Source organism: Typopeltis vanoorti, chromosome 10, assembly GCF_054136105.1.
Source record: "Typopeltis vanoorti isolate ZY-2024b chromosome 10, IOZ_Tvanoo_1.0, whole genome shotgun sequence".
NCBI lineage: Eukaryota > Metazoa > Arthropoda > Arachnida > Uropygi > Thelyphonidae > Typopeltis > Typopeltis vanoorti.
Window position 1 is genome coordinate 19778189 of NC_143558.1, and position 13272 is coordinate 19791460.

Consider the following 13272-nt stretch of genomic DNA (forward strand, 5'->3'; position numbering starts at 1 on the left):
ATAGCAAGAAATTAACATACCAGGACGCAGTTCTCTCTGAGGTGAATTATAATCCCATGTAATCACATCTTGCATTTCCTGAGAACAGCCAATTTTTGCTCTTCTAGGTGTTCTTGTACTATTAGGTGTTGTCAAAGGAGATGAAGCAGCCTTTTTTTTGGATGTCTGAGGAGTCTTAGGTGATATATTTGTCAAGTCTACAAATGACAAGTAAAGATATTTCACTTACTGTACATAAAGTTAATGAATCTTATATAACAAATTTAACATTAACAAAAAAAAAAAAAAAAATTAAATTGCTGTAAAATTTAAAACTTAATTTTGTAACAGTATTTCTACTGTAGATAGTTGCTTACATTTGATTAAATTAAATCAATGCTGTCTAATTTCTTGATTTTTTATTTATTTTTTTTGAGGAGGGGGGTTGCAAAATCTACAGCAGTGTTCTGTATGCAAGAGGTCAAGAAGAGAGAAGGAGACTATCAGTGCTTTTCGTGAACAACTGAAGGTCATAATCCTTGGAAAATCAGTTAAGGCTGTTCCAGATATAAGCAAATCCCAACATAAGTAAATAAGTAACCCAAAATAAGTAAGGGAAAACCAGAAGATGGTTCATTGATTAAGCAAGAAGCTGGTCTGATTGGATTTATTGACAATCAACTGTTTTTACGGGCAAGTGGAGAAATGAAGAAAATCAGTTTAGTAAAGCAACAGTCATTAGCATCACGTATGCATGATGTTAATGCCTTATTCTGTTTCCAGAAAAGACAAACTAAGGCATAAGGACAACCTGAAAGCATGCAACTAGAGTGAACTTGTGAGGGAGAGAGAGAGTCAATTATAAGTTCCTGATGATCAGGGAACAAATTATACACATCCTGCTAAATTCACAGGCCAGGAAGCAAATAAATATTGTCAGAGAAGCTAATTCAATAAATAACGAATATGATTATAAATAAATCAAGGTATAATTTTAGGGAATAGTCAATTATTATTATCTTCTGACCTCCACAGAGTCTCAAGACTCATCATGGAAGGTCAACACTAATCAACACAAAATCTGTTGTACCACTCCTTAAACTCATTCACAATTTGCATTTTCACTACCCTCTCAGGCAATACATTCCATGCTCCTATCACTATGTGCAAAAACCTTTTACTCACTACTTCCTTTTGTAACTTCAAGGGAAGTTACAAAGCCCTTGTCCCACCATATGAAAAATCTCCTTAGTGTTAAAGTGATAATAACTCTTTAACAGCTTGAATATCTCAATCAAATCTTCCTTTTTCATATATATATTTCATATATAAATTTACATATATGGAAGTTTATATATGAACTTCAGAAGTCCGGGCCTTTATAAAGCAAAACTTCAAGAAGGACTCTGTCTTAGGTTTCTCACCTTTCTCTCACCTGTGTCTGTTGAGTTACCGTCCATGTCAGGTTTTGCAGTCTGTATTTTTTTCTTAAATTTTTTACTAACTGTTATTTGTTACTAACTTGCTGGCTCTAGTGGGGATAGTCACTATACTTCTTTTTTTTTTATTTTTCCTTTCACTAGAGCAGGATTTTTGCCATATAGGCTCATTCATAACATTTACTTACTTTACTCTAAGTCAGTCGACTTAGTCTACTTTTGTTTCTTCTTTTTTTTTTCAATGCAGAATTTATGAGTAAATTGATTCCAGTCCCTCCCAGGACTAGAACACCAGGGATAGACATGCCAGGATGCGAGGAACCTAGAGTTTTAACAAAGGTATTAAAAAAGATCATCGGGGCACAGAACATCTACTCCTTCACACCATATGAGGGTGGAAAGCTCTTCATCATAGTCAAAAACACGGATTCAAGTGATAAACTTTTAGAGAGTTACTCTGTGCAAGGGAACCATATAACACCGGTCTTGGTAGGAAGCATAGTGCATATTCTCAAATAAATATGTTCCACATGGAATACATCCAAGTGAAGATGACATTTTAATACAAGTACTTTGCAAAGTGGGGAAAAGTGAGCAACATAAAATGCAGTATTTCCAAAGAAGATCCTACTTGGTTCTCTGGGGAAGTAACCTTTATGATGGATATGAGGCTACCTGTGCCAAACTTAGTTGTTATTATCATTATTATTATATGACACCTCCAGGGAGTCCAAAGACTCACTGAGGGAGAGTGTGCTAACAGCATCAAACAATTGATCCACTGCCTACTACTAACTGCGCTCAAACTTGCTTAACTTTTTGCATGAGCCATTAGTAGCAGAGGTTCTATCAATCGACCAACCTTTGCTGGCTTAGTTGACGTCGGAACAGCACAGATAATGGTAAATGACCCCGGAGTGCAGCAACAGTGTTTACGTTGTGGCTCGGTCAAACATCTGAGCAAAGACTGCCCCCAAGCAAAATCAGAACACACTTGAGCTTGAAAGACAAGCAGTCAGCCACCTTTAATAGCAAGTGCTTTACAAAGTTCAGAGAGGAGAGAACAGCACTAATGAAGGAAGGAGGTAACATCATTAACACCACTTCCGACATCCTGCAAGCTTTCCACAGACACCACAATGAATTTTATGCAGATGCCTCTCCGGACTACTCCTCTCAAAACAACACTACCCTCCCTGCATATCCAAAAAAGGGTTGAATCATCAGTTTACAGTGGCCAAAACAACAACAACCTTTAAGCCATGCCCAGAGTTCTATTGTGAGGCATGGGACTTTATACATATTTAGAAGTTTCTGAAGTGTTGATTCCCCCCCCCCCCCACACACAAAAAAAGTTCCCTTGATGTACGTGTATGCAACATTCTTAAACATGACACTCTCATAACGTAATGTTTTTTTACAACAAAAAACTTTAGTTAATGCCAGTAATGATGTTTTTAACATCAATATGAAGAGGCACAAAGTAATTGAAGGATGGATCCTAATACCTCATGGTCTTAAAAGTCCAAAGAGAAATAACACTTTTGGTGACAGGTTTATGAAGTGAAAAAATAAGCCACTGTTTGGTCATATCATCATAATTTCTTCCTTAAATGTTTTTTTCCCCTACATTTTTCATACTTTATTATATTGCTTTGCAAAGATGGGATGCAGAATTTATGCTTGGTGAGAATATATTGTTGGAGGTAGAGGAAATAAGAGATCTGGGGGTGATAGTGGATAAGGATCTAAAATTTAGGGGACACATCGCCAAAATTGTGAAGACAACACAAAGACTTCTGGGAATGATGCAGAGGACACTGACGTGTAGAAGTAGGGAGATTCTTGTTCCATTGCATAAGGCTTTGATTAGGCCACACATGGACTATTGTGCCCAGATTTGGTCACCGGGTTTTCAGAAGGATGAAGAGATGTTGGAAAGGGTCCAAAGGCGACTGACTAAGGTAGTTTCTGACCTCTGGAATGTTGAGTATGAGGAAAGATTGAGAAGATGTAATTCGCAGAGTCTGGTTGAGAGAAGGAAGAGGGGAGATATGATAGAGACCTACAAGTTGGTAAGGGGTTGTTATAAGATCAATGGTGGAGAAGTTCTACAGAGAATAGTGGGAGATCAGGGGAGAACCAGAGGTCATCCCTGGAAACTGTATAAAGAGGGTGTGAGTAGGGAAGTGAGAAGCAGGTTTTTTTCGTGCAGAGTTGTGAATGATTGGAATGCCTTGCCTGAGAGTGTGGTGTCTGCAAGGAGTTTGAGCGTGTTTAAGACACACATCTCTTCATAAGACGGTATGAAGAGATGTGTGTGTGTGATAAAAGGACCTCCCAGATGAGTCTTTGACTCCACGAGGTCTTGTTTAATAATAATAATAATAATAATAATTACATACTGATATCCAATTTGGATGTGCATCCTATTAATGAGACCAGCAGAAATAACCTTTAAATCATGTTAATGCACTACTGTACACATATGTACATACTACAAACATGTAAGTAATAGGGTGTGAGTGGAGTGAGTTAAATCTGACAAAGCAGAATGTAACTAACCCTTGCATAAATTGGGACCTGCCTGTACTTTGCTCAGTAATATTTGTATATTTTAATCTGCAATTCATCTCTGTAAGGTACACAAACCGTGATTGTTCTCAAAACTTCAGTACATAATTATATATATATAAACTTTTTTTTCTTGAAAGATGGCATTAATGGAAGTATAATATTAAAAACAAGGCTATTAGGAAAGAACTCATCGTTGTTAGCATTCAGGAATGTGTTGAGGGCTGATCTCAGGCAGTATGGATATTTAAATAGAATAGGAGAGGAAAGATTAGCTAAACAAGTGTTCTTTGCCATGATTTTAGGAAAAAGACCAAGATGTAGGTGGATCGATATAGTAAAAAGTGCCTTAAAAGACAGAAGATCTGATAATATTGGAATGTTGACTGATAACAGACTAATCTGGAGGGAAATTGTTGATAAGAAGTTAGTAATGATGTAACTTTTCATGTAGTACTATCATAAGATCCTGGACATCCCCTGAGGATATAATGCCAGAAATCTGATGATGATAATTTAAACTAAATGATCACCTCTATTTCAGCTACCCCAGTTTGTATCCTGACATTTTACTAATTTTAAACATCTTTAGCATACAGCTACTTTAAGCATTAATTTTTTTTTATACAACAACCATGCACCTAAGATTTTTGTAAACTTAAAAATTAAAATTAATTTTATTTTTTGTATTTTTATTTATTTGTTACATATAATTCAGAAACCCTGCTATAGAGAACATACATGGAAATTTAACAAGCTACTGCAAGCCTCCAATAAGCAGAACGCTGGTCTCACACTAGGCAATGAAATTCATCTCTCATCTAAACACAATCACAAATGTCCATGCCCATGGTAGGATTTGAACCCACAGACAGTTCGTTAGACAGCAGATATGCTAACCACTTGGCCAACTAGGCCAGCTTACAGATACTGCAACAACAAATGTTTGGTTAAAAAGATTACTGATATCCTCCCAAAGATGTGAGGGACATATTCTATGTTTTTTCTTTTTTTCTTTAATCACAGCTGAAAATGTCTAGAAGAATGTTTAGCTATTCAGAGACGAGTGACCAAGATGATGATAGGGCTGTGGAATAATCCCTACAAGGATAGGTTGAATTTAGCTGATAGGCAGAAAAGAGGAGACATGATAGAAACTTTTAAGATATTAAAGGAGTTTTATAAAATTGGTGGAAGTGAAATTTTCCAATATATGACAAATAGAAAACTAGAGACCATCTGTGGAAGTTGTGTAAGAGTGTGGTTAGTGGGGGGGTGCAGAACAAATTTTTTTTGCGTGGAGAGTGGTGAATGAGTGGAATGGACTGCCAAAATTGGTTGAGAGTTCCCTGAAGGTGAATGGATTCAAGGGAGAGGTATGATAGGATTTATGGGTATAATGGTTAATTTGGGTCTCCCACGATGAGGTCCAGACCCCATGGAGATGCTGTAAAATAATAATAGTTTCAAATTGGGATGCAGGAGGTTTTTTTTGGTAAAGTTAGGTATTTACTAGTTATGTCATGCTACTATACTCCCATTAACTCTGCCAGTGTCGGTCATGCTCGAATGAGAAAGGAGGGTTATACTTGAGGCCAGCAACCACAATACATCAAAAATCTCCTGCTTCAGAAACCTCAAGTATTGAAAAAAATTGGACCAGAGGATGTGATGCAGGTTGGTGAAAGCTCTCTTAAAGAAACCAACAGGCAGAAGGCCATTGGAAATTATATCTTCACACTCAAATCTGCAACCAAAATTGGACGTTGGAACATCAGGACAATGCATGAATCTGGGAAAGCACATCAAACAGCAAAGGAAATGTCTAGATGCAAAATACAAATACAGTCATCCCTCGACTTCAGTCGGGGTTCCATTCCATCTGGCAGGATGTAAGTCGGTCAGACATAAGTCGATACATTAAATCAATAGATAGGGGTTAGGGACTTAACGTAATAAGTATACTGTTACTTTAATTTTTAAACCTTACAAAACTGTACTGTGTGTTACTGCCACTATAAAACAGGAGAATAATGTCCCAAATCTTCCTCCATAATCAATCTTCATTACCTTCCCTATGTGAAGGACCAGGCTTCAGCTCTTCTGGTGTAACCTTTTGTTTTTTGATGAAAATGTTTAATGTGCTTTGCTTATTCCTCTTCTTCGTTTCATCATAAATTTGTTTATAGCAAACAAACGTATCATGTACTTTCCTTTCTACTAATAAATAGCATTCAATATTGGGGTCCACCACATCTTCATTACCTTCCCAATGTGAAAGACCAGGCTGCAGCTCTTCTGGTGTAACCTTCTGATTTTTGATGAAAATGTCCAATGTGCTTTGCTTATTCCTCCTCTTCTTTTCATCATAAATTTGTTTATAGCAAACAAATGCATCATGTACTTTCCTTTCCAATAATAAGTGGCATTCAGCATTGGGATCCATGTCTTCAACTAATTTGAGAACATCGCACTGCAGAGAACATTTCTGCAAGACATTTCACTGTGAATTGTTTAACTACCATTTCTTTTTTCTCTTTTCCCTCTTCCTTTTCTCGCTCATCCTCTTCTGCAACACGTTGTTCCTACAGTTCGACCAATTCTTTGTCGGTCAACTCTTCATGGGCACTTTCTATGAGTTGAATTATGTCTTCATCATTCGCTTCGAGATTCAGATTGTTTGCTAGGCCCACTATTTCTTCACTCAATTTACAAAAGGTCTTCCTTTTTTTCAAAACTTCCAAAATCGTGCACAAACCTTTTTAAAGTATTTTTCCATATACTCCTCATACATTGAGGGGTTACTTTATCCCAAGCCACAGCGATATTTTTAATAGCATGATAAATACTGAATGCTTTCCAGAATTGTATGAGAGTCTGATCATTTCCTTCAGTAGCAGAAATGGCTTGTGAAAAAGTTCTCCATAAGCAATAAGCTTTAAACACTGAAAGAACCCCCTGATTCATTTCCTGGATCAATGAAGTAGTGCTTGGAGGGAGCAACATCCTTGATCTTGGGGTGAAGATCACCAATGTAAGGTGGATGACCTGGAGCATTATCTATAATTAATAAAATTTTAAATTCTACATTTTCATTCAACAGTTAAGACATCCTCAAAAAATTTTTTAAGCCATCCACAATTTCTTATTGCTCCAATAATGAACTGGAAGAGTATGCTTCCTAATGTTTTTGAAGGCTTGTTGATTCTCACTGTACCATATCACAAATGGTTTCAGTTTATGTCCAGTCACATTACCCTCCCCCCCCATAACAGAATCGTAATACGGTCTTTAAGAGCTTTGAAATCAGGCATAGATTTTTGCTTTTTTGTTGATGAATGTCTGCTTGGTCATTTGTTTTCAAAACAAGGAGGTCTCATCTATATTAAATATTTGCTGTAGCAAATAATTTTCCTCCATAATAATTTATCAATTTCTCCACAAACTCCTTGACAGACTTCTCATCGGCACTTGCAGATTCGTCATACATTTTCACATTATGCAACGCAAAACTCTGAATCTCATGAATCAACCGGGAGAAGCATTGAATTCGTAGTTGTAATTGGGCCCTGATTTCTCCTTCACCATGCTGAAGAAACTTAGTGCCTTAGCGGTTATGGTCATAGTGTTAAGGGGTATGCACTTTTGGTTCAGGTCCTTTATCCATGATGCAAGTAGCATTTCCATATCACCGATAGGACCTTGCCATTGCTTTGTCACTATCGTCGATTTAATGGAAGTAGATCCTTTCACAGCCTCTATAATTTTATCCTTATTTTTCAAAATAGGTGTCACTGTAGAATGAGATCATCAGAAGTCATGTGCGATCACATTGACGGGCTTACCAGCTTCATGTTGCTTTATAACTTGTAACTTCATTTCAAGATCAATTGCTCACCTCTTTTTCTGTGATTCTTCAGTAGGTTTTTTGATTGGACATGTAAGGGACCATGTTGCACAAAATCTTGCAAAATATTTAATGATAAACACATAAATAACCTATTTCTCAAACATAAAATCAATAGAGGAATTGTTGAAGACATGCTAATTGCCAACTAAAGTTGCCACTGAATACACTGATCTGATTTCACAAAGATTAAGTGAAACCAGATGGAGTGGAACTGGTGAGATCAGACTAACATTAAACAAATATATTCTAGAAATCCCCGAGGATGCATAGCCAGTATGTTGCTTTGATGATGACAGTGGATGCAAAAAAAGGCACTAATGGAATGGAACCCAGTGTAAAATCTCGGACAATAAGTAAAATCAGTTAACTTTATTGAGCTCAGTTTTACTTATGGTATAAAAATATAGTAAACGCAATGTACAACAATTATAAAATCAAGATAATATGTAATGGGCATTTAAGTAAACAAATAAAAACAAGAGGATAAGACAAGGGTGCATATTCTTTCCCTACAATCTTCTTAATAGTAATACACTGGGTGATGAGAAATACAACAGATGAAAGCATTAATATGCAATAGGAATGGACAAATAAATTAAATGACTTAGAATATGCTGATGACATATGCTTGCGAGCTCAAAAGCACTAACATATGCAAAGAAAAACATGGAAGCTTCAAAGTGTGGCTTAAAAATAAACCAAAAGAAAATGTAAATAATGCAGGTTAATTGCAAACAAAATCTAACACTCCAATTTATGAAAGAACCACTAGAACAGGTAGATGCTCTTGTAGATCTAGGATCACGGTTGAGCACTAAAGGAGAAACAGAATACATATAGCCCAAATTGTCTTCAATACAATGAAAAATATATGGCTAAGTAAAGAAATAAATCTCAAGATAAAAATCAGACTCTTCAACATGTACGGGTCGAGGAGAGATCTGGAAAGTTCTGATTAACACCTAGAACAAAGAAAATTGTTGGGAATATACTCACATAACAGTACACAGACACTTGGAACCACAATTTTCTACTGAACTGAAGGAAGAATTTTTTTTTTTTTTAAAGATAACTCAGTGGATGAACTGGCAAGAAAACCAATCAGAGAAACAAACTGGGAAAATATTCATATATAGTTAGGGTTACCAGATGTCTGCCTGGACAGTACTGGATTTATAATTACATCAAGGGATCCAGGATCAAAAAAAAAAGTCCAGGATTTTTAAATTACTGGTGCTTACAAGTTTAGTGATTAGTAATTCTCCTCGTGTGTTTGATGGGAAAGAGAAAATGCAGTTTCAATGAAAAGTTGCAAGCTGAGTATAAGTTTTTAAAACCTTCTTATGGCAGTGATTGTGTAAGTTGCACATTATATAATGGAGACTTCTCAGTCACACTACAAGGGAAGAGGTAATATAGATCATATAAAAAGTTCTAAACACAAGAGAACAGTAAGTAGTGTTTTCCATCTTCTAATATTGCTACTTATAAAAGACTCATCCTCCCAGATGAGTCTTTGACTCCATGAGGTCTTGGGGTAATAATAATAATTTTAAATCGATAGACACTACTGATGATGATGACCTTAAATGTGCTGCTAAAGAAGATGTATTTGTTAATCATTCTGCAATGCATGAAATCGGTTTTGAAGACATCAGACTGTACACCTAAGTTAATTATTATTATTATGCGACACCTCCAGGGAGTCCAAAGACTCATCAAGGGAGGACACCTACTCTACATCTCTCTACCTCCATCAACTACAACTAACCGCACCTACACCAACGCCATCTATGCCCATCACCACCAACTAGTATTTTCACAGACAATCACAAACATCCATGCCCACGGCGGGATTCGAACCCACAGCCTTCTGGCTGGAGAGCAGATACGCTAACCACTTGGCCAACCAGACCGGCATTAAAAGGTTATTCGAACCAAAATATTCAACCACTTGCGCAACAACTGAAGCGATAATTATAAATGTGATATCACCATTAATTTTCAATGAAATATTATTATTATTACGTGACACCTCTAGGGAGTCCGAAGACTCATCTTTGGAGGGGCACCTACTCTACAACTCTTGGTCTCCGCCACTCAATCCACCAACCACAATGAACCGCAACTATGCCAGCACCATCTACTGCCAACCACCAGTATTTTGACAGACAATCACAAGCATCCATGCCCACAGCAGGAATCGAACCCACAGCCTTTTGGCTGGAGAGCGGATATGCTAACCACTAGACAGGCTTGTTGAATGCTTTAAAAACTGTTAGTTACGTAACTGTAACAGTTGAGAGTTCAAATCATGTTCATAAAACTAGTCCCTATAGTGGTTTGGTACTTTACTTTAGATCATGGGATTCAGATAAAACTCCTACATTTTCAAGATGTACTAGGAGAAACTTCAGACATTTTGTGTGATTATCTTTTGAAAAATGTCAAGAAATACTCTCTTGATAAAAAGGTGATATGTTACTGCGTCAATAATACCAATACAAATTTTGGAGGAATAAATAGGAGAGGTAAGAAAAACGTATTCAGAAAAATTGAAAGAAGTTTGTTTCATCCTCCTGTTCTAGGCATTGGCTGCTTAGCACATAGAGTTAATAATTGTGTTCAGACTGCTACAGATACACTAACTGTGGATACTGAAGTGATAGTAATTAAAATATACAAATATTTTCATGTATACACATCCAGAACCACCTAACTTAAAGAATTCTGAGAATTTGTAAATATCGAATATAAAACCGTTTTGTCTCACAGTAGTTGAAGTTTTTAAGCTTAGTGCCTGCAATGCAAAGAATTTTAGATATATTTGAGGTCTAAAGTCATATTTTCTTTCAAGCAAATAATGCCCAAAGATTTTACAAGATTTTTTTGAAAATCCAGTAAATGAAGTATTCCTTCTGTTTTTGCATGAACTTTACAATTATTTCAAACTGTAATCAAGCAAGCAGAGTCCAATTCTATAACTGCAACAGAGGTGTTAATGAAATATTCTGAATTGGAAAATAAACTTAAAGAAAGATTCCAATCTAAATTTGTGCCATTTTTGGTGAAACAACAATTAAGTAAGCTAGTATCAAATGGTGAATTAATCAGGAAGATTTCTATGAGAGCATCAGCAAGTTTAATGAAGTTAGTATAAACTAGTTAGTCCTGGAAGAAGAATATTGAACAGGCGGAAAAATTTAATTGGATATTTTTAACTTCTGATGTGAATTGGGCTGTTTTACAAAAGAGTGCATATTTCGTCAACATGATAATACATAATTCAGTAAACAAAGATGTACTATTTGATTAAAGGTCAATGCTAAGCAAAACTTCTACAACAACAAAAACAAGAATGGGACTCAGAAACTTCAAGCATTCAAGATAAATGGTTGTCTTTATTTGCGATCTTTAAGAATACTGGCACAACAGTTCAATAGAAAGGATTTTCTCAACTATGAGCAAAATTTAGTCACAGAAAGATAGAGATCGATTGTGGTGTCAACAGTAAAGTAACTGTTGTCACTGTGTCAACAGTAAAGTAACTTTTAAAAGTTACTTTACTGTTGAAAATGTGAACGTGAATTCCAAACATTCTTGTAGTGATTTTTTTTGACCATATAAAATACAGCAACCTGTTTTTAAGGAAAATACTATCTAATGAAAAATATACTGAAGTGGAAAACAGAAAAAAAGAAACCCAGCCATTCACATTCATCTTCACAATAGATCTGCAGCAGAAGGTATACAATCTGCTTTTCAATATTTTGCTGATTGAGTTTCTTGCTCTACGATTTCCTTTTATTTCTTCATACCAACTTTTGTTTGTAATGCAGGCCTGCATAACTTATAAGTCATCAGCTTTCTTAACATTGAAATTAATTATTCATGAAGTGTCCTGGATTATCTTTCCTAAAATATGGTAACTCTATACATGGTGTCTATTCAGCAGCTAACTTCAGTTGTAAGGACTTAAACATGTGGTTAGTGTGGATATTTACTCCTCCTCCTCACTGCCTTAGCCCTCAGTCTTAATTGTAAACAAACTAAAATATTTAAAGAGACGTCATCAAGGGCAACTGTTTATCTTATATCAAAGAGAGATGGACATATATTTTGAAGCATAACTGATGATGTGAATTAATTCCTGTAAGAAAAATGTGTCGTTTTTATTCTTTTTAAAATCTGAAGCAAAATTAAATGGTATTTCAAAAGTTTTAAAAAATGCATTTAAAAGGATGGGTGAATATTTAAATGCATATGTTAATTTTCACACGATTTCTACTCCCTTCAGGAGGAGTTTTGGGATAAACACACTAAAACTACTTACCAACATTTGGAAGCCGTTTTGTGTTTTTCAAACGACGTTTCGCTGGTGTCAACTGTGGCTGTGTAATATCCTCTGCCTTAGTTAAGCGTGAATTGCTTGCGGCCGACTTCACTTTAGAACTACACGAAGGCGATCTCAACTTTTTCATACTATAGACGTCAGTAATAAATTTACACCCGTTTGATGAAACATGTACCTTTTCTACTGTAGTATTCATTTATATTATTTGAAATATCAATCACTTGTACAGAATAAAATACAAATAAATACGTAGTCTTCCTTCTTGATTTAAATGTTAACATCGTCAAAAATCATTTCCCAGAGCCTTTTAAATAAAACATACACAACATGCCATGTTGACGTTCCCTTATACACTAGATGGCAGTAACATCTGTTAATATGAGAAGCCATTACTTCACATAATGTATCAATTAAAAAAACACCAAAAACACGTAGAACGGAAGCACCTTGTTTAGATGATCGTATAATGTTACTGTTTGATGAACGTATGATCAAATGTTCCGGATTGTGTGTGTGTTCTGTTTTTATTTTCTTTAAAACTTGATATTACTATTCAGTATGTGTAGGGGAAGAGTTTTTTTTTTTTTTTCCTTCGAAATTATTACTTGAATCGGTCTATCGTTCTTCTCACATTTATAGGATTAGCAATCGTATTAGATTTTTCCACAAGCAAAGATCCTGAAAAATCTTAAGCCCACTTAAACTCTCAGAGACCAAAAATGCTGCGTTTTTCATTATGCTAGTAATCCTGGATTACTAGCATAACCCTTTTAAAAGTTACTTTACTGTTGAAAATGTGAACGTGAATTCCAAACATTCTTGTAGTGATTTTTTTTTTGACCATATAAAATACAGCAACCTGTTTTTAAGGTTGGAGGTTGGAGGTAAGGTTTTTAAGGATGGTTGGAGCAGATGGGAATGGATATTAAATTGGTGATATGGATAGGAGAATGGCTCAGGGAGAGATACCATAAGGTGGTGTATGGAGGAGCCGAGTCCAGAATGAGGCAGGTGAC

At 35.8% G+C, this 13272-nt stretch overlaps 1 protein-coding gene across 1 annotated transcript in view; it reads right to left on the minus strand.

Annotated features, from left to right (window-relative positions):
* LOC150102208 (uncharacterized) overlaps positions 1-12640 on the minus strand; it is a 104106-nt gene extending 91466 nt beyond the window's left edge. The window contains exons 1-2 of the mRNA XM_090399210.1: positions 12236-12640; positions 21-197 (exon numbers count right to left, since the gene is read on the minus strand). Of these exons, the coding sequence (XP_090255336.1) occupies positions 21-197; positions 12236-12452 (394 nt within the window). The 5' untranslated portion in view covers positions 12453-12640. The remainder of the gene's footprint in view (positions 1-20; positions 198-12235) is intronic.
* Positions 12641-13272: the final 632 nt, after the last annotated feature.